General features: G+C 42.4%; 1 protein-coding gene across 1 annotated transcript in view; it reads left to right on the plus strand.

Annotated features, from left to right (window-relative positions):
- KDM1A (lysine demethylase 1A) overlaps window positions 1–20,521 on the plus strand; it is a gene marked incomplete in the record, with an annotated part of 2,315,042 nt that overhangs the window by 1,803,111 nt on the left and 491,410 nt on the right. The window contains 1 exon segment of the mRNA XM_044060124.1: window positions 16,931–17,063. Within this exon segment, the coding sequence (XP_043916059.1) occupies window positions 16,931–17,063 (133 nt within the window).

Here is a 20,521-nt window from a genome sequence, read left to right on the forward strand (position 1 = left end):
TCCGGGGGCCATTTCGTTGTTTTTTTTGGTCCCAGCCGTATGTTGTTTGAGGTTTTGAAACTTCGAGCTTCCAAAGTAGGCCTATATATATATATATATATATATATATATATATATATATATATATGTGTGTGTGTGTGTGTGATTGTATATAGTATTGTATATAGTTACCTATCTTCTATTCTTATGGTGCTTTTGTCTGATTTGGAGTCATTAATTAATTTGGTTGATTCCTATTTCTTTGAATATGAGTTGGAAGACTGTGGAAGTCTGTGTGAGATATTTGTTGTGCTCATTTATGTAATTATTTATTTACTGGATTACTCTCTCTATGCTAGTAGCCTGTTTTCAAGGGTGAACAGAGGTAGTATTTATACTACTAAGAGAATTTTGGCCAAGGCAATGCGGAGCCTCCCCTACTCTTTTCAGTAGGTGCCATAGGCTCTTTTATGTACACCTGAACTACTACCAACTTAAGCGGTTGGGACCTTTGTTTAAGTTATTATCCAAAGGACAGTGCTTTCAGAGCTTGTATGTGAGCCTCTACATAAGTTTGGTCATGATCTTGGTGAACGCAATGTTTATGTACTTCACAAAGTAATCTGTTGATCCCCTGTTGTGGATAGGGATTACTTTGGCCAACTGCCAAAGCTCTGTAACTATATTTTATATACTGTAGCAGTTGAAGCTTCCTAGGATGTTACTGTAACCTGTGGATTTTGTGTTTTGATTGTGGCCAAGGCTTTGTAGATATCATCATAAGATGTGATGGAGGCCTTGCTTCCTGGAGTACTAAAGCTATAGCTGTATTTCTTTATAGGTATTGGAGATGGCTTGTGCTTTGGAATTCATTGCACTACCATACTGAGTATTACTTCATGCCCTTATCAAAATCTTTTTCCCCTACCATATTAGCTACAGGCTTAAGCTCATAAGAGGCCTTGTTTGACTGTGTATATATATATATATATATATGATAGCAACCTTATATGTGTAGATATGTATGTGATTTTAATTGCCAATGTCTGTGCACTAGCATGATGCAGTAAATGCCAATATTTATGTATAGATGTGCGTTTGTAGGTTTAATTAATAATGCCTGAGCACTTATCCCTATGCATTGTCCATGCTGGTATTGAAATCTCACCATAAATATTAAAAAAAAAAAAAAAAAAAAAATGGCATTTGTATGGCAGCGGCTGCTTTGGCTTGACAGGGAAATGTGCATCATTTGTCTTGTTTTATGTCAAAAGCATCAAAGAGAACAGATTCTTGCACAATTACTGAATGAAAAGTAAGTTGTGAAAGAGATAGCTTACTGGAAATTGAACAACTAAGCTCGCAGTGCAGAAGATTTGATGGGCTGTTTGTCTGCAGGTCCTAAAGGGTGGGGTGTCTGTATCTGTCATTAATAACTGGTGCAGCAACTGTGAGTTGGTTACTAAACGCTGCTCTGTAAATGTCTAGTTTGTCATTGAAATATGTACTTTTCTACCTAACACGGGAGTTCAACGGTGTGAGCATCACAGTGGTATATATTCCCCCCAGTGCCGATACCAATGAAACATTGAATGCACTTTACCAGTCAGTCAGTGAGCTGCAAAACCAGAATCCGGAGTTTCCCTACATAATAGGAAGTGATTTTAATTAAGCAAATCTGAAAACAGTTTTACCTCATTTCTTCCAACATGTGTAATTGCAACAAGGGGAGCGAACATTCTGGATAAGGTCTACACAATTGTCAAGCTAGCATACAAGGCCAGTACCTCATCCATATATGCGTAACTCAGATCATCTCTCCATTATGCTGCTACCAGCATATGGGCCATTGTTAATTACAGGTAATCCATCCTGGAAACAATTAAGGGTATTGCCAGAGGGAGCAGTCTCAGCACTCCATGACTGTTTCGAAAGCACGGACTGCACTATATTCAAAGAGAAGGCTAATATGGACCAGAAAATTAACCTGGATGAATACACAAAGTCCATCATGGCCTATATATCGAAATGTATTGATGATGTGATAGTCAACAAGAGCATCATCACATGAGTAAATCAGAAACCCTCGCTCACAAGTGGCGTGTACGAGTTCTTGAAGGCACACAATGCTACCTTTAAGTCTAAAGACAACGATGCCCTTAGGGAAGCCAAAGTGAAAGTAAGTAGAGGAGTAAGAGAAGCTAAATGGTCCTATGGACAAAGTTTAGGGTCACTTTTTGGACCTGAGAGAGTCCAGGCATCTGTGGCAAGGTATACAATATATTTCAGACTACAGGCCCCTGTCTTCTCAATATGATGATAACATGGAGTTTCTCAGTGAGGTCAACACCTACTTCAGCAGGTACAAGAAGGGAAACAGTACAACAACAATGAAACTGCCCACCAACCAAGATGATGAAGAGCTCTGCTTTCACCCAGTTGCAATGGGTAAACCCAAGAAAGGTGGTGACTGGTCCTGGCAATGTTCGGGGGCGGGTGCTTAGGGATTTTGCTAAGTACTGATGTTCTTCGTGTTTCATTGTTGCAGTCATCACATTTGGGGTTATCTGCCTGCAGGTAGCCCTCAGGCGGCCTGAATGCCATAGTCTTGGGATTTCTGTGTCGGATGCTTTCGCTTCTTCCATGATGTCAGGGGTATAAAACATGCTGCCGACGCCATTACATCAGTCGTTCTTGTCATGCGGTGCCGGAAGCAGCAGCAGTTCGCAAGTGCCGGTCGGCCGACTCCTGAAATTTCCGTTTTCGAGTTTCAGACCTGAAGTCTTCTAAAAGATAAGTACCCCATTGGGGATCCTTTTTTCTTGCTCTAACCGATGTCACAAAAAGTTAATCATGGTCTTGCCTGTGGAAAGCATATACCTCATTCTTACTGTGTCACCTGTTTAGGCCCAGACCACAATGTACCTCGCTGTCCATTTTGTGCCTTGTTCAATGCCTGAGCTATTCATCGTTGGTCTATTTTTGCAGCTAAATACTTTCACTCTCAATCTCCATACTCCAAAATGGCTTTGTTAAGCCATGCGACTACCGATCTTCTGATAAAACATAAGGATAAAAGTAGAGACAGACCGCATAGGTCCAAAACTGCCGACGATGTTTCTGTTAAGCTAGTCTCCAGTCCGACTTTCGCAGCCCCTGATACCTGCTTCTACAGATTTGCAGGCCTCTACTGAGGTACATTCAAAGTCCAGTATGCCGCGAGATGCTTTTTCGACTATGAAACCTGCGGATGTCTCTAGCTTGGATGGGTCCATAGTTGATGTACAGGCACTGGCTTCTGAGGGTATATTCAGGCCTACCGATTTTCATATTTAACAGACTTCATTTCAAGCCGAATTCCTCAAGCTTAAAGTTCGCACTTCGCCTAGGAAACCAACGACTAAAGCGCATTCTCAGGACCACATGCCTCAAAAACAAATGCTTAGAATGGCGCAAGACGTTATCACTTTAATTCGGGGAAGCCAACCTTCCCCTTCAGAGAGACCTAGAACTGATTTTCTTTCTGATTCTTCTGATCAGGAATATTATTATCTCTGTTCCTTCTACCAGGGCTTTCCCTTATCTACCTATGAGGATTCTAATGCAGAGGATTCCATTCCCTCTGCTTCTCCTCCAGAAGATTTTTCTTTTAGTGAAACCTTGCATACCCTTTGGGAGCATTTCTGCTGGGAAAGCCAGGACTATTCTCAGTCCAAAAGGAGACTCTGAATTTTTAAACCTACCTCAGCACAGGCCTCTAGATATCCCTCCTGTTCTGGAGATTGTAGATGATGTTTTCTTGGAATCCAGCCTTACCCCCGGATACTTTGCCTCCAGCTCCCAGGAAACCTGACAGGTACTGTAGAGTACCTGACTCTCTCAAATTCCTTTTCAAGAATTCTTCTGCGGATCCAGAGACCATTTCCCCAAGGACCAAAAGGCATTAAAGCTACTACTGCCAAAAATGTTACCCCTTCTGACATGGATTCTAGCGCTTTAGCCAAAGTGGGTAAGAAGGTATGCACCTCTACTACTCTGGCCATTAGGGCTTTAAATTGCCAGTTTCATATGTTAAAGTATCGGCAGCATATTATGGGGCTAATTAAACAGAAAATTATGTTGATTCCTGTCACTGCAGAACACCAAGATTTATAAGAGTTAATGCATTCTGCTAACCAAGTTGGTAAACTTACTTTGCAGTGTGGTTTTGATGCTTTAGAAGCATCTTGCTGAGCTGCTGTTACTGGGTCTGTACTTAGAAGGCATGCTTGGCTTAAGGAATAAAACTTGCCAGATCATGTCAAAGCAAAATTACTGGATGCACCCTTAACCCAAGAGCGCCTATTTGGCAGTAAAGCAGAAGTCCTCAAATTGATGGAGGAAAAGCTTAATCTATGCAAACAGTTAAAGATTTCTTACAAGTACAGCCACCTAGATTCAGTAGGCATTGGCCTTTAAAGAACTGGTACCTTCCAGGCCCTCTCAGTCCAAACCCAGGGGCAGCAGACCACCAAGACTTTAGTCTCGGGTTATGCACAGATCTAATCAGTGGGGTGCTCCTATATCCAAAGCAGGGTGTAGTAAGCCACCCCCCCATGGTAAAATTGAACAATGACTTATCCTTAACTCCTCTAAGCTTTGCTCAACTGCTTGCACCTTTAGAGGAAAGCCCGCCCTGCATGCAAAAAACTGGGAATACATTACCCAAGACAAATGGGTTTTAAACATTGTTTCCTTAGGATACAGATTCCACTTCCACTCACTCCCAATCCTAAGTGGATGGGCAGACCTCCCCCCTAACCAGTGGGCGGAGTCCCAAAAGCAGGTACTGTCTCTCCTCAGCCTCAAGGCTATTCAACCTGTCCTAGCAGAACAAAGGGGACAAGGCTTTTATTCAAGACTCTTCCTGGTTCCCAGAAAATAAAGCTCTTGGCGTCCTATCCTGGATCTGTCTATAATCAACACCTTTCTGGTGGTTCCAAAATTAAAATGCTAACTCTCCAACATTTGCTTCCTATGCTAGCTAAGGATTCCTGGCTGGCAACCCTAGACTTAAAAGAAATTTACCTGCGCATCCCCATAAGGGAATCTTGCAGGAAATACCAACGCTTCAGGGCATGTTCTATGCACTATCAGTTCTCTGCACTTCCCTTTGTCTTATCTACTGCACCCAGGGTATTCACAAAGTGCCTAGCTCCAGCCATTGCATTTTGCAGTTAAAGAAGTATTCAGATTTATCCATACTTGGACAATTGCCTGATTCATGCATAAAGTCAGGACTTGCTATTACAGCAACTGGCATTTGTAGAGAGACTTCTAACCTCACTGGGGTACACCATCAACGAAAAGAAATCACACCTAGTACCCTGCCAACAGATTGTATTCCTGGGAGCAAGCTTGAACACAACTTCCCAGATGGCATTCCTCACTCCAGAGAAACAAATTTATTTGACAACCTACTGGCTACAAAAACCCAGCTATCTGCAAGGAAAATACTCCAAGCTCTGGGATTCATGGCCTCATGCATTCTGATAATTCCGTATGCAAGACTGCATATGAGGAAGCTTCACTGTTATCTAAAAAGTTAATGGTGTCAACATTCGCAGGACCTGGAAACAATAATTCCTATCATTCCTTGTCCAAGTGCACAGTTCCTTGGTGGGCAGAGTCATGCGACCACAACAAGGGACTCCCTTTCACTCTACCCCCTGCAGCCCAAACCCTAACAGACGCATCAGACTATGCATGGGGGGCTCACATGGCAGGGCAGTGCATTCAGGGCAAATGAAACCCAAAGCAGACGCACCTGCATATCAATCAAAAAGAAATGTTAGCTATATAGAATGCTCTGACAGCCTTCAAAGACCTCATTCTTCCAGGACAACTACTGGTAAAGACAGACACCACCACAGTTATGTGGTACATAAACAAGCAGGGGGGGAATCCATTCCTACCCACTCTGTAGACTAGCCATGGCTCTGTGAAACACAGCCTTGAGCAACCAAGGTCACCTACAAGCTCAATTCCTGCCAGGCAAACTAAATTAACTGGCAGACGACTTAAGCAGAAATCTTATGGACCCACACAAATGTAAACTGGAACCCAAAATATTCAAGCTTTTGAGGAACAGATGGACTCCAGAGGTGGACCTGTTTGTCTCCCCTCAGAACTGTCACTTGAACAAATACTGCACCAGAACTTCTCACAGTCAAGCTTGGAAAAGTGGATGCCCTGTCCCTTACCTGGGAAGGTCTCTGTCTGCCTTTCCCTCTCTGCCTCTCCTTTTGAAGGTTCTACTAAAGATCAAACCGGGCAAGCCAAGGACAATCCTGATTGCACCAGATTGGCCACGCTAGCACTGGTACCCTCCTTTGTGCAGTCTGACAGTGCTACAACCATAGCACCTGCCTTAGACACCCTCCCTGCTGTCCCAGCAGGCGGGCCAGATTCTGCACCATCAGCTTCAAACCCTGAACCTTGCAGCCTGGCTAATCCTTGGAGCTCACCTCTAGCAGCCCTCAGTAAGCAGGTGCTGGATGTCATTCTTGAGGTAAGGAGGCCTAGTACTACAAAATCCTATTCAGAAAAGTGTAAAAGATACTAATCCTGGAGCCAGTCTCAGAGGATGGGCACAACGGTGCCCAACTTGCTTAATATATTAGATTACTTAACAGAAATGCTCCACAAGGGCCTGTCCTTCTCTTCAATTAAGATTAATGACTCTGCCTACTCAGCTCATTATGATACTGAGCCACCCCTCTTCTCACATCCTCTGGTAAAACAGTACCTTAGAGGGGCCAAAAATTTAAGACCCCCACAGGAGAGCTCCCACTCCAGCCTGGGACCTGAACTTTGTATTGGAAAAAATTACCCCCCCCCCCCTTTGAATCGGCTGCTACAGCAGAGTTGAAATTCCTCTCTTGAAAAACAGCTTTACTAATAGCCATCACTTCAGCAAGAAGAGTATCTGAACTGCAGGCCCTTATGGCAGTGCAGCTCTTCATTATCTTCCATGTGAACAGGGTTTCCCTCAGGACTAACCCATTCTTTATGCCCAAAGTGATGTTTACTCTGGCTTTAAACCAGTCCACTCATTGCCTTCTTTTTTCCCTAATCCTCAGAGTAAAGGGGAAAGGAAACTGCATTCTCTGGACGTGCACAGACAGCTTAGATTCTTTTTGGGCAGGACTAAACCTCTCAGAAAATCTGACCAGCTGCTAGTCAGCTTTGCTGCAGGGGCAGAGGGGAAGGCCATTTCAAAGCAAACCATTTCCAAATGGATAGCACACTGCATCCATTTCTGCTACAAGCACCATGGAAAACTTACCCCGCAGGGGATAAGAACACATTCCACTATGGCTGCGTCTGCCTGTACTGCGTTTCTCAGAGGAGTGCCTACCAGGGACATTTTGGAAGCTGCAACCTGGAGCTCTTTACATATTTTCGCCAAGCATTACCACTTGCTTATCTTTTTTAAATCCAGAGCTGGATTTGCTACAGCAGTTTTACAGGGCCTGATTGCTAGTCCTAATGCTCCTTAGCTACCTCCACCCTTCTTTAGCTTTGGGAATCGATCCAAATGTGATGACTGCAACAGTGAAACATGACGAATGTTGTACAGTTGTGTACACTTACTGTAAATGTAGATGTTCGAGTGTATTCACTGTTGCATTCCTGGTTACCCTCCCTCCAGCCCCCTGAGTTCTCTTTACTTTTACCTATCTTTTTTGTTGGCCATGTCTTATATCATGCATATTTGCTTTTTGCTTGGGAGGGGTGGTGGGTTCCATACCATGTAATTGCTTTCTATTATGGGGACACCTGACATCTGGGGCAAGAAAAACTGATGTAATGGCATCGGCTACATGTTTTATACCCCTGACAACCTAACGTCATGGAAGAAGCGACAGCGTCCGATGCAGAAACCCCAAGACTCTTGTATTCAGGCCGGCTGAGGGCTACCTGCAGGCAGATAACCCCAAATGTGATGACTGCAACAGTGAATACACTCGAACATCTGCATTTATGGTAAGTGTACACAACTGTACTTTCTCATTAACATTCAGCACCTCTCTGCGTCAGGCCACTGTACCAAAGTGCTTCAAGAATACAACCATTGTACTACTGCCCAAGAAGTCTCCTCCCTCAAGGATGATTGTCTACTGCCTAGTAGCTCTCACTTCCACTGCAATGAAGTGCTTTGAGAGATTGGTCAAAGACTACTTAACATCAAGTCTTCCTGCTACACTGAACCCACTCCAGTTCACCTGTAGATCCACTCGCTGTACCGCAGGTGCAGTCTCACTTGGCACTTCACTTATCCTTGACACACCTGGAGAACAAAAACTCTAATGTCCGCATGTTTATTGATTTCAGCTTGGCCTTCAACATGGTCATTTCCTAACTTATGATTGCAAACTGGTCCATCTGGGTGTTAGCAATCCCTTATGCAACTTGATTCTGGACTTTCTTCTCGACATACCACAAAAGCAGGCGTGGCCTTAGGTCAACTGGTGCCCTAGGCAAAAGGGCTCCATGGCGTCCCCCACCACACTACCTAGTACTCCATCCGGGTCTACCTACACCAAATAAATACTGGAAAAGCCCCCCTTCTAGAGCGGCGCCCTAGGTGGCTTCCTAGTTGTCGTTTGCCTAAGGCCGGCTATGCACAAAAGGTATGTGTAGACAAGGATGTGTCCTGAGTCCTCTGCTGTTCACCATGCGGACACATGACTGCATCACTAGGTGCAATACAAATCACATTATTAAGTTTGTGGGTGATGCTACAGTGGCGAGGCCTCACCAGCAATGGTGATGAGAAAGCCTACAGGGAGGAGGTGAACTAAGTTATTGGCTGGTGTGAAAACAACCACCTGGCTGTCATTGTGAATAAAACAAAGGAGATAATGGTAGACTTCAGGAAGAGACGCAAGACTCATTCTCCACTCGCAATCAAAGGAGAAACAGTGGAGAGGGTGAAGAGCACAAAGTTCTGGGGGTGTATATCACTGAAGACTTTTCTTGGTCAATAAACAGTAATCACATTGTCAAGAAGGTGCAACAGTGTCTGTACTTTCTGAGAAGGTTGAGGAGAACAAAACTATCACCTTCAGTTCTCACAGCCTTCTACAGGGGTACCATCGAAAGCATCCTGACTAGTAACTTCTTAGTATGGTATGGAAACTGCACTGTTTCGAATCGCGGATCTCTCCAGAGGGTGGTGAAAGGGGCGGAGAGAATTATGTCCACAATCCTATCTATCCAGTACCTGCACTCTGCTTGGTGCCTCAGCAGAGCCATGAAAATAGACTGCACTCATCTTGCCCAAGGTCTGTTCTTGTTTCTCTTCTGGTAGGGGATATGCAAACCACCAGATCTAATAGAAGCTTTTTTCCACAAACTATCAGACTTCTTAACTCCAATAATAACATGCACCCTGCTGGTCATCGAAGTTTGGAGTTAGTGCTGTAGTAATTCATAGACTTGCAATAACTCATTGCAAGTACAATCTTGTACCTTTATGTGCAATATTAACAATGCCAAGTTAGCATTCCGTACAATTGAAAACTGTCATTCTGATCTGTGCAATATTTTTAGTACTGACGAAGGCATGTAGGTGGTGGTGCATGTCATTGTACTTGTTACTGCATTGCAAAAATGTCTTTGTTGGGTTAGTATTAGTATGCGTTATTGTATTAATATTAGTATCAGTATGTTTCCATGTTGAGTTTGAAGTAACGCAATTTCACTCATTTGCCCTGTTGTGCGGTTTGAATGACAAAGTTCTCTTTGACTTGGCATTTACTTTAATTTTACCTTGTTTCATTCATTTATGAGGTATGAATAAGCTTGTTCATTTTGCTCATTTTGTTTGAGTGTACTCATTTCTTATTTATTTGTCTTGATAAGGGCTTATCACAAACTTGTACCAGGTTGTTTCCCTTTTAACAAGTTTGCTTAAATTCTTAATTATTACATGACTACAAATGTTAGTGTCTCATTTAGGAGTCTTGAATGTCGGTATTATGCTTTTTATGTACATGCCGTCAACTGTTATCATGGTGAAAGTTTTTCATTTTGAGTATTAAAAATTTCATGCTTGACACTAAACGTTGAAAGGGTCTGATGCACATTCATTATTTTTTTTTAACAAATATCCATGTTAAGTAATACTGAACAATGTTAATTGAAACAGAATAATTCAAGTATCAAGAAGCAACAGACCCTGATGTTGTCTTTTTCATTATTCCTCAATCCATTGGTTCGAATCCGATCCTCTGATCTGACTCTGCCTCATACTCCAGACTTAAGTGCTAATACTCGAGCTCCTTCCTCTACCCGTAATGCCTTAGTCCATCCCCATTATCTCATAACTCGTTTTGCCGGCATTTCGAGCAGGCACAGGTTCTTCTCTAGGATTATTAGAGATTATTTTTTGATTTAATTCAGCCTTTTTTCTCTCATTAAAAGTTAAAACTTTACCTTTAGCTTAATTTACTTATCCTCCCCCTCAGCTTCTCGCAGAAAGTTAGGATTTCCTAATATTTTTAGTAAGAGGTCTGATGCGCATTAATTCAAATTTAATATCCATGTTAAATAATACTGAAGAATGTTAATTGAAACAAAAGAATTTAAGTATGAAACAGGTAACTGTGCTCTGAGCTTCTTGGTTGTAGTTGTTAATAAGTGCTCCACATTTCTGCTCATTATGAAAGTTTGCACTTCATATTTTGGTGGTGGAAGGTTGCGAGTAGTGTGTGATGTATGTATGTGTCTGTTAATTCATTACTTCTGAATAAAAAGGGGACACGTATTGGTTACAAGAAAGAGAAAAAATGTAGTAAAACATTTCAACTAGAGGAGGATTGGTGTATTCTGCACCTTCAGAGACCCAGCTGTGAATGTTGCTGTCGCAAGACCATGCATATGTTTTGTAACTGATGGTAATGGGAGTTAAGATGAATGATATGCTAATAACTTGTTTCTCTTGTACATTGACCCCATTTTAACATTTGAAGATTACCACCTATGAATGCTCTTTGTCATTTGATGAGATTGTTTAGGATAGCAGTGTCCTGTCATGGGATAGCTTTGGGTGCAAGGATTTTTTCTGCCTGAATGATTTACACGTCATCTGGCTGAGGGGCATTCATATTATGACATCTTGCGCAGATACAGATGTTTGAAACAAATGATAAAAAGGTCATTCAGACAAACCATTAAATAAAAAGTGTAAAAAAATCCAGCCAAGCTTGAGTTTTCACTGTGTAATACCTTAAACCTCTTTTAGTAGAGGCTAGCTCAGTTGGTAGAGCATGAGACTGTTAATCTCAGGGTTGTGGGTTTGAGCCCCACATTGGATGCATCCCTTTTAGGGTTGAGAGGTTGGCATAATGGTTAAGATATTTCCTTTACAAACACAAGGTAAAGGGTTTGATTCTCTCAGGGATAATTGACTAGGCTTAAAATGGCCCACAAGGGCAGTTAGCCTAGTAACCTATAAACCTATAGTATAGGCCAATTTAAGGAACATATATCAGTGTTTCAGGTTTTATTGGCCTGAGTGACCAGTAAATTAAAATAAGTTGTGAATATTCAGAAACAGTGTAGCTGAAACACTGGTATGGTTTTAAGGGGTTATTTGCGTATATCCTATGGGCCACCACATCAGGCGATTTCAAGTATTACACACTGAAGACACTAGCCTGCCTGGGTCAGTGTTATACTACATTTGTATACGTATGCAGTTCATTTTTCTGTTAACTAGACAGAAGGCAGCCCAGCAAAGCAAATTTCTAATATTGATTTTCCATGCCAACAGAGCATGGAATACACATGTTGTTCTCCCCACAACAGCACTGCTTCAGGCAGGGTCAAGGCTTACTCAGCAGGGGCTTGGTTTCACCTGTGACTTCTTAGAAAGTATTGGATTTTAGAAGCAGCAGCATGGTCCTCTCTACATAGTTTTACACAATATTACAACCTTGATTCATTCTCTAGGTCAAGGTCAGGCTTTGCTAAGAGCATTCTCTAGAGGCTTCTGTGCTGTTCCCCTTCCACCTCCCAAATGCACTAAACTAGGGTAATCTACCCATATGGTTAAGGCCGCTGCAGCAGTGATTAATATGATGAACATAGTACAGTTGTGTAAGTAAGCTTACCATAACAGTAGATGTTTGAATGATTATTGCTCCCTCCCTCTATCCCCCTTTGTTTTTTGATTATGCTAGTGTGTGCATATTTGTACATATTTTTACTCCTAGCTATGTTATATCAGGGCTCAGCCTCCCTCAGTCAAACCTGTGATCTTTAGGCAACTCAGCTCGTGCTGCTGTATGGCTTGAGCATGTTGAAGGTGGCCTGAAGCAGCTGTTATATACTTCATATGATATAACCTGTATAGCCAAAGCTACTGCAGCAGTGATCATTTGACTACTGTTATGTTAAGTTTACTTAGACAACTGCACTTTCTCCCTCCTCTTTAAATTGACCAAGGGTAATCATCACACATTACCCCACATGATGGATATGCTGACATAACAGAAGGGCTGTCTCTATTACCCCAACCTAAAGACTCAGATTTACAGTTTGGATGATAAACTCTTTATTCCTTTTAGGTACCTTTACTTTGAGGACATGATGCAGGTAATAGACGGCAGAAAGCCTGCAACGAGGCACCGAGATCCTCATCAATTAAGAATACTATTTTACATCCAGTATTGGTCTAAGCTGCTCAGTTTGATGTCTTGGCATATGGATCCCATTCAGAAGCTCAAGTTTTCAGAAAGTTGAAATTTATATGGTCAAGACTGTATGATCGACTTTCTGAAAACTCAAACATTGGAAAACAGCAAAAATCTACCTTTTTTCTACATTTTTTCAGAGGGGGCACACTCCCCCCTGCACCCCCAATAACCTCTGTGTGCGCGTATGTGTGTGTGTGTGTGTGTGTGTGTGTGTATATATATATAATATACTAACTCCGAGATTGCACTGCAGTGGGGAAAAAAAGAGTACATTCCCCTATCCTCACTATACCGCGATCTCCATTCAAAAACGCAGAGTTTTTGGAGTTTTACAGTTTTGAAGATATGAATTTCAACTTTCTGAAGGGAACCCTGGCATACACTTAAAATAGATTTGTCAACCATCTCAGAGTCTTCTCTTAGATCTACGTTCACGTTCTGTTGTAAAGCAGTTCTTAAGGTGTGTTACATAGCAGGCCATTTGGAAAGTCTATCCCGTCTTCCATGGATATGAATTTTTTTGAAAAATTTACTGCCACCCTTTGAACTAGCTTTTTTCAAGTTTTGAACATGGAAAACGGCTCTTGTTTCTCTAACATCTGGCAAAAGAGTTTGAGTTGCAAGTCTTGATGCCTGCTTCTTTTCTGGTTTCCTGCAAGGACTGGGTTTCTTTTAGACCTAACCCATCCATTATGCTTATGGTGGTGTCTGAAATGTGTCTGAAACAATCTGTTAACCTTCATGCATTTTTCCTAGTCCTCAAAGTAAAGGATAAACAGTTGTCCTCTTGCTAGTAGCTGTAGGCAACTTCAGTTTTGTTTGGACAAAAAAAAAATTAGAAAATCTGATCTTTCATTTCCTTTGAGGGTAAAATGCAAGTTATTTTAGTATCCAAACAAACCATTTTTTAGGTGGACATTCCTTGCCATCTCCTTCTGTTACTCCTTTCATGGTAAATACTTCTTTGGCAGCTTTAAAGCTCATTCTAGAAGAGCTGCAGCTTCCTCAGGTACTTTTTTCAAAGGACTAGACTTCAAATCTATCCCAGAGGCAACTACTTGATCTTCCATTCACACTTTTGGAAAACATTGCAAGACTGATGGTTTTCTAGAGCTACAACTGGATTTGTAGAAAGCACTCTATAACTCTATAACCATTACTGAACTCTAGTTTGTCTTCTCTATTCTCCATCCCGCTCCACACAAGAGTTCAAAATCATCCCATTTGTCAGCAGTACTGTAACAGTGATTGTCAAATATCTACTGTTGTGGTAAGTTATATAACTGTACTTTCTTCACTGCTGTGGTCAGTGGATAAGGGAGTATGACGTCAGTGTGATCCACTAGCACTGCAGACACCAGAGAGTCTCAGCTCTGATGAATAAATTCTAGTCCTCCCCTAAACTCACAATCTCCTGTTGCACCTATTTTAGTCTTTCTGTATTACATGCTTTACAATTAGTTATGTCTCTGTAGAAACGACTTTGACACGCAGATTTGGATGCTGGGTTCCAGGGGCTCATGATGGACTTTGCTTCTTCACAGTTCATCTTTCCACAGGAACTGCATTCCCATCACAATATTCCTGTATTTTTAGTGGACAAATCAACCAGAAGGTGCATCTGTTCCTATCATTTAGAGAGCAAGTGCATCTCCGGTGAAAAGCCACTTGCCCTCTTGCCACAGTGGTAGATGTCCAAAGACCAGACACTGTCACTGACCTCTGTGTTTAATTGCAAAAGTGTCAGAGGAGTATATAGGGTCTTAGTACAGAGTAAATTACCCTCCAACATCTGTACATTCAACCTCTAAATTGGTCCAACTTGCTGAAAGAATTATCAGTTTCCCTGAAATTTTTGAACTAGACAAGAATTTCAGATTTCCTCTCTTGGGCTGTGATACTGAATCTGAGTAATCGTTATTAACCACCCACACCCCCAAATTATACTTTCTTTGGTACAACATTGAATCCAGTGGGGAAACTGTTAATATGGGGATTCCTTGCAGACCCTTTAAAGATATTTGGAGCTCCATGGCTAAGGCTGATGGTTCAACTACATTCCATGTATTTGAAGATATATTTATTGGTACATCCCTTAAACCTAATTTTGTGCTGCTTTCCCTTAAGAAATCAGGCAAATTTTAAAGGGTCTAAAACTCGTGCACATAAAAAATACATGGCTGAACCCATGGTGCTCCTGAGATGCTCCATATCATAGCACCCTCCCCAAAAAGAAGGCAAGCAGGATTTTGGATTGAGTTGACAAAAAAAATTAACTTTAGCAGCTGAAGCCATTATTTGCCAGGGGAACACAATAAAATAGGAGGAATACGTTGTCAAACAAATTGAGGTTATATTTAATTAGATTCCTGATAAGCCCCTGAGAGGCAGACAGTTTGTAAGTTGTCTCTTACTGCTTTCCGAATGGGGGCAACACATGGTTACATTTTGATATAAAGCTAGCGATCCAAGTGTCAAGCAGGATTTGCCATATGCATAGCTGAGAATTTATCCCCTTACCAGTGTATGTAAAGGTGGGGTCCATAAACTCACTGTAGAAAGGGAGCTTCTCTTTCTGCCCCCTTCCTAGGAAGTTTTAGGTTCAAAAAGCCGGTGAAAAAGGAAAGACCACAGTCAATGAAATTACCGTGCTAAATACTGCCATTTATGTAGAAAGCAATTTGGAGTAGAACATTTTAAACAGAAGAGGACTTCTGTACAAGAAAAACTCTTAGAGGTAATAGAAGCCAAGGCAGTTATCAGCTGTCACATAAAGGAAACTGCTAGTCTTGATTGTACAATTAAGATTAAACCCTCTTCCCACCTCCTCATATTAGGAAAGGAAACCTTCCAAGTTCAGATAAAAAATAGTTTCATTTAACTTCAGAGAGATGGTTAATTGAGATTATTGCAGTAGTTTGCAAAGTAGAATTCATTACCTTCCACTCTCTTCTTATTAATCCCTAGTATTCCTCATATCCAGACAGACAGCTCAACTGATTTAGTCATAGCTCTCACATTTAGAGCCATAGCGTCCCCAGAGAGGAATGAGAGAGAGAGAGAGTCTAAATTAGAAAGTTACAGGACCCATCCTGGAGTAATGCAGACTAATCATGCTCTTGAAAGTTAGAAAATTCCAGAACAGTCTTTAAGGCCATTCTCCACTGGCTATTGGATTCTTGAATTTCTTCCTCCTCACAGTATGTTCTTTAGCTATACTAATCAACCCAAGTAGCTTAAGGTACTGCAACACTGCTCTAATGATGAACATAGTACTGTTGTGTAAGTAAACTAACCCTAACAGTAGATGTTCTGATGGACCACTGCTGAAGTAGCCATCTCCTCCTTCCAACCCCACCTTTTTTGTTGTTGATATTATTGTCAATGTGTGGATGTGTATACCCTTGTTATATATAGTTACATGTATTTTACTATTGCATTTTCCCTTTCTAACATTTTCCCTTTCAGGGGTGTAGCCTCCCTTCTTGAGGCAAGAAAGCTCTGAAGATTTTGGCCCCCAGACTTCCGTTTTGTATAGCTATGCTTGAACCAGTAGCAGTTAGGGCAAGTAGAAGGTGCCCTGAAGCTTTGAAAGCTCATCTGCTTGTCACATCCTGATCAGGATATAACCCCAAGTAGATTAGGCTACTGCAAGAGTGATCTATTGGGACATGTGCTGCAAGTCAATTACTAACACAACTGTACAGTGTCTATTGAAAAATAATTTGAGATGCTACTTTTATTAGCCTATTCACACTAAGAAAAAGTCCAGCAGCTGTGATGTAGGAGGGAAGGACATTGCAGTCATAGGCCTGCATGCCTTTTCTGGGGGAAGGAACATGTAACCACTGGAGAAACCCCTTAGTGATGACTGAAATAAGCTTTGAAATGCTACTTATGTTGCAGACCCTCCATCTTATAGCCTCGCTATGTAGAAGTGGAGCTTGTGTGGTTGTGCTGGGGGAGAGAATTAAAGCAGGTAGGTCATAAAAAGGAAAAAAATGACAAATGATTGGTCATCCAGCTGTTCCGGACTGACCACACTGCATGAGAAAGAATGAGAGGAGAAATAAATTAACAGTAATGTCTAACCAGTGAGTAGAGCCAGACTTGCACAGCAAAATATTTCATGCCATTTTCATTTTGAGATGGTTAGCTTCATCTGCATTTGTTAAAACTGGATGGAAAATGTTTTCTTTTCACAGGATGATGATTTTGAGTTCACGGGTAGTCATCTAACTGTGCGCAATGGATATTCCTGTGTACCAGTTGCTTTAGCGGAAGGGTTGGATATTAAGTTGAACACAGCAGTCCGGCAGGTTCGCTACACTGCTTCAGGTCAGTAAATTTGCTTTTGTCCCCATTCTTTGTGGTAGAAATTTTTTCTGGTTAGCATCTTATTTCAAGATAAGTAAACTGTATTGAGGGGCAATTTTTTTTTGGAAGGGTCAGGGGCTGTTATCTTCTTGCCAGGAAGACTGGAGCCAATGTCTGAAACTTGTCCTCTCAGACAGTAAGGCTTCTACAACTAATTGTCATCACACACACAGTAAAAAATTCAGCTGTGTCTACAGCAGAATGGAAGACATTCAGCAACTCTACTAGATTTGTTTGGAATTTAGCTGGACCTAGAACAGAGGAATTTTGCAATGCAGTTATACTGCATTTGGAATTCATTGGCTTTGTTTTGTTTACTTCATTTGATTTGCCTTTGGTTGTTTTGCAATTTTGCAGTGCTGGCTGTAGTTCACTGTGATTTTTGTTAACCCAGTAAGTGAAGTGCTCCATTGCAGACCCTTTCAGCCATAACTTGAGCAGCAACCGTGCACACACCAGGAGCAGTTGTACAATTCAACCAGTATGTATTTTAAGAAATGGCAGAACCTACAGAGCACAGATATTGGAAGAACTTGAAAACTACTTGGGTAGAAACTGGAGGGCAAAATTAAACTACACACCCTTGAGCTATGAGATATAAATGTTAACTACTGTGTTTGTGCCACCCAGTCATTTCTGAACGGAAAAGATCGACTTTATTACTACTGCTTTTTGTCTGCTTATTACTCAGTACAGAAGCAGCACACTTGTAGAGATTTGCACACTGTATATGCCGTCTTTGACATGGTAAAAGGCAACCTACAAAGTGATGGAAATCACCCCCCCCCCCCCCCCCGTTTGAAAAAAGTTGTGTGTAGACAGTCAGACATCCTATTTAATCTTTTAGTCAGTTTTTCAGGATAAGAATGCAAAATCAAGTCTTCAGACCGGTAATCAGTTTTCAGGCAATCTGTAAAGTTTTGTGTACACACACACACACACACACACACACACACACACACACACACACTCACAGTCTTAGTACTGTTTTCAGTAAGTGCCATGGTATCTTTTGCATACACCCGAATTAGCTCCAAGTCAGGCAGGTGGAATGTCTAACATCCATACCTCTCAGCTGTACCTTGGGAAATGTTCACCATTTTGGGTCTTAAAAAATTGATATTCCATGTTTTCCCATATTGAGAGGGTCTTCTGTCAAACATTTGTTAAGGATATTTTTTTAGCAAATCCCCATAGTAAATACTGAACTACTTTATCAAAAGATCTTTTTGTAATTACGAATAAGCAATTCACCAAACTATGAGCTCTGAAGCTGAGGTTGTCAGTATGTGTTACATGGTTTGCTCATTTGTTTCATATCATGGCAGATGGTGTTCCACATTTTAGAGAATGAAGGTTGAGAGCTGCTGTTAACATCTAGATGTTATGTAGTCCTATCTCGCCTACATTCTTACCCATGGGTTTGGAGCCGAATATCGGCTCTGACTCGGCCAAACTTTTCTAGCTCGAAGTCTTCTATTGGCTGGGCTAAGCAGGTATTCCACAGTGCACTGCTCCATATACCCAGATCTCGTTTGCCACTCGTGTAGCTCGGACGTGGTCTCATTCTTGGTTGTGGCCAAGTACCTTTTTCTTGTCTTAAGAAAGATTATTGTTCTGAATCAAAAAGCTATTTGTATAGCTATTTTCTTTAGTGTTGTTTAGCCTTTGGTAGTGTACTTGTTTTGTGGTATCCCGATATCTGTTTCCTCGGGCTAGGACCGTTTCAGTTAGAGGACCTAGTCCTTTTGTCCTGTCCATTTGTCAAACCATTTAAATTAAAGGTTTGATTTTCTGTTCTCCTACCCTGATAGTCATTAACCGTTTTAGCTAGAGGTTTTTGTCATAGTTGGTCTCAGTGTGTCTCTATAGAGTGTGTATACTGTTTCAACTTTAACTGATTCTCGCGTTTTTTTGTGGTTGACTGTCTGGGAGTTTCTCGTCAGACTTTCCCTTAAGTTGCCTTTTGGTGTTTCTTGTGAGTATGTCTAAAGATTCTAAAGATTCCAAAGAGCACAAACCTTCGGGTTTCAAAAAGTGCTCTAAATGTGGGTACAAAATGTGCATCACCGATGGGCACCCTGTGTCTATTGCCTGGGAGCCATTCATCTGCAGGAGTCCTGCAGCTTTTGCCATGTGTTCAGTCCTAGAGTGCTCCAAGAGAGAAAAAATAAGCTGATCCTAAAGGGACTTTTGAAACCGTCTTTCGAAGAGGCCTTAGATTCTTCTCCCAGTGCTAAGTCTAAATCATCCAAGTCTAAAAAGAGATCTCCAGCTCTGTCAGCTTCATCGGAGCCTCCAGAGAAAGTCACAAAAATTGTATTGACCTCCTCGGCTCCACTGTCCTCGGGGCCACAGGAGGTGTAGGTGATAATGGAACCGGCGTCGGCTCCTATTATATTGGAACCTCTTCGGAGCCGGTCGCCCAGTCTCAGACCAGTCTCTCCTGAGAGGAGATCTCAATCTCCCTCCTTGTCCTCCAAATCCTTCAGAACCCTTTCGGATGTGGATGTTGATAAGGGTGGTCCAGAGGCTCCTCCAGTCTCCGGTTTTGGCAAAATTGTTTTCGGCTCTGGCCCAGTCGGCTCCGGAGCCCGTCCCGGCCCCTGCTTCGATTATTCCTCCGAGCGCATCTCTGTATTCGGAGCCGGAGTGTTCCACGTCATGTGATGTTCCCAGTCCGGTTCCGATGGCCCCTCTGGCTCCATTGGTACTGACATTGGCTATGACCCCATCGGCTCCGTCCTCTGGGTTCAGGACTTGGGATTCTTCAGTCGGCCCTGAGGGGGACATCTCGGGACATATTTCGGTTCCGAGTTTTCCTCTCGGTGCCTCGGCTCGGGGAATTCCGACTCCTGTCATGGTCTTGGAGGCTGGCCAGTCCTCGGACTCGGGGAGACCAGCCTTCGAGGCCATGCGGACTGCGCTGGCCAGATCGTTGGCTACATCAGGCAGATCGGTCACTCTGTCCCCCACCACTCCGGTGAGAGCCTCTGACCCTGGACAGCAGAGCACCAAGGCCTAGGGATACCCCCATGAGTGGTCCCCAACTTTGAGGGCCCTTCAGAGTTCATGCCTGAGGAGCCCCCTAGAAAGAAAACTTGCAAGAGGAAGCACATAGACTCCCAGGATGAGTCCCTCACTTCTGGTACTGACCTCGAGGAATCGGAGGGGTCCCCCAAGTCATCCTCTGATGATGTTTCCAACATCCTGGAGATACTGAAGCAAAGAGGTGACTGACCGTCCAAAGCCCCTTCCGAGGAGGAGTCTGTCTTCCTTAAGGCCTTTGATTCTCAGCCTTCCGCCTCCTGGGTGTCCCACCCTTCGAGCTCATTGATTTAATCTGTCGAAGGGTATGGGAAAACCCTGATTCTGTGGAGCCCATACCCAGGCGTCCCAACAGATTTCTTTCTGCTCCC

This window comes from Protopterus annectens, chromosome 1.part2 (genome assembly GCF_019279795.1).
Source record: "Protopterus annectens isolate FY-2018-M chromosome 1.part2, PAN1.0, whole genome shotgun sequence".
NCBI classification, from domain to species: Eukaryota; Metazoa; Chordata; order Ceratodontiformes; family Protopteridae; genus Protopterus; species Protopterus annectens.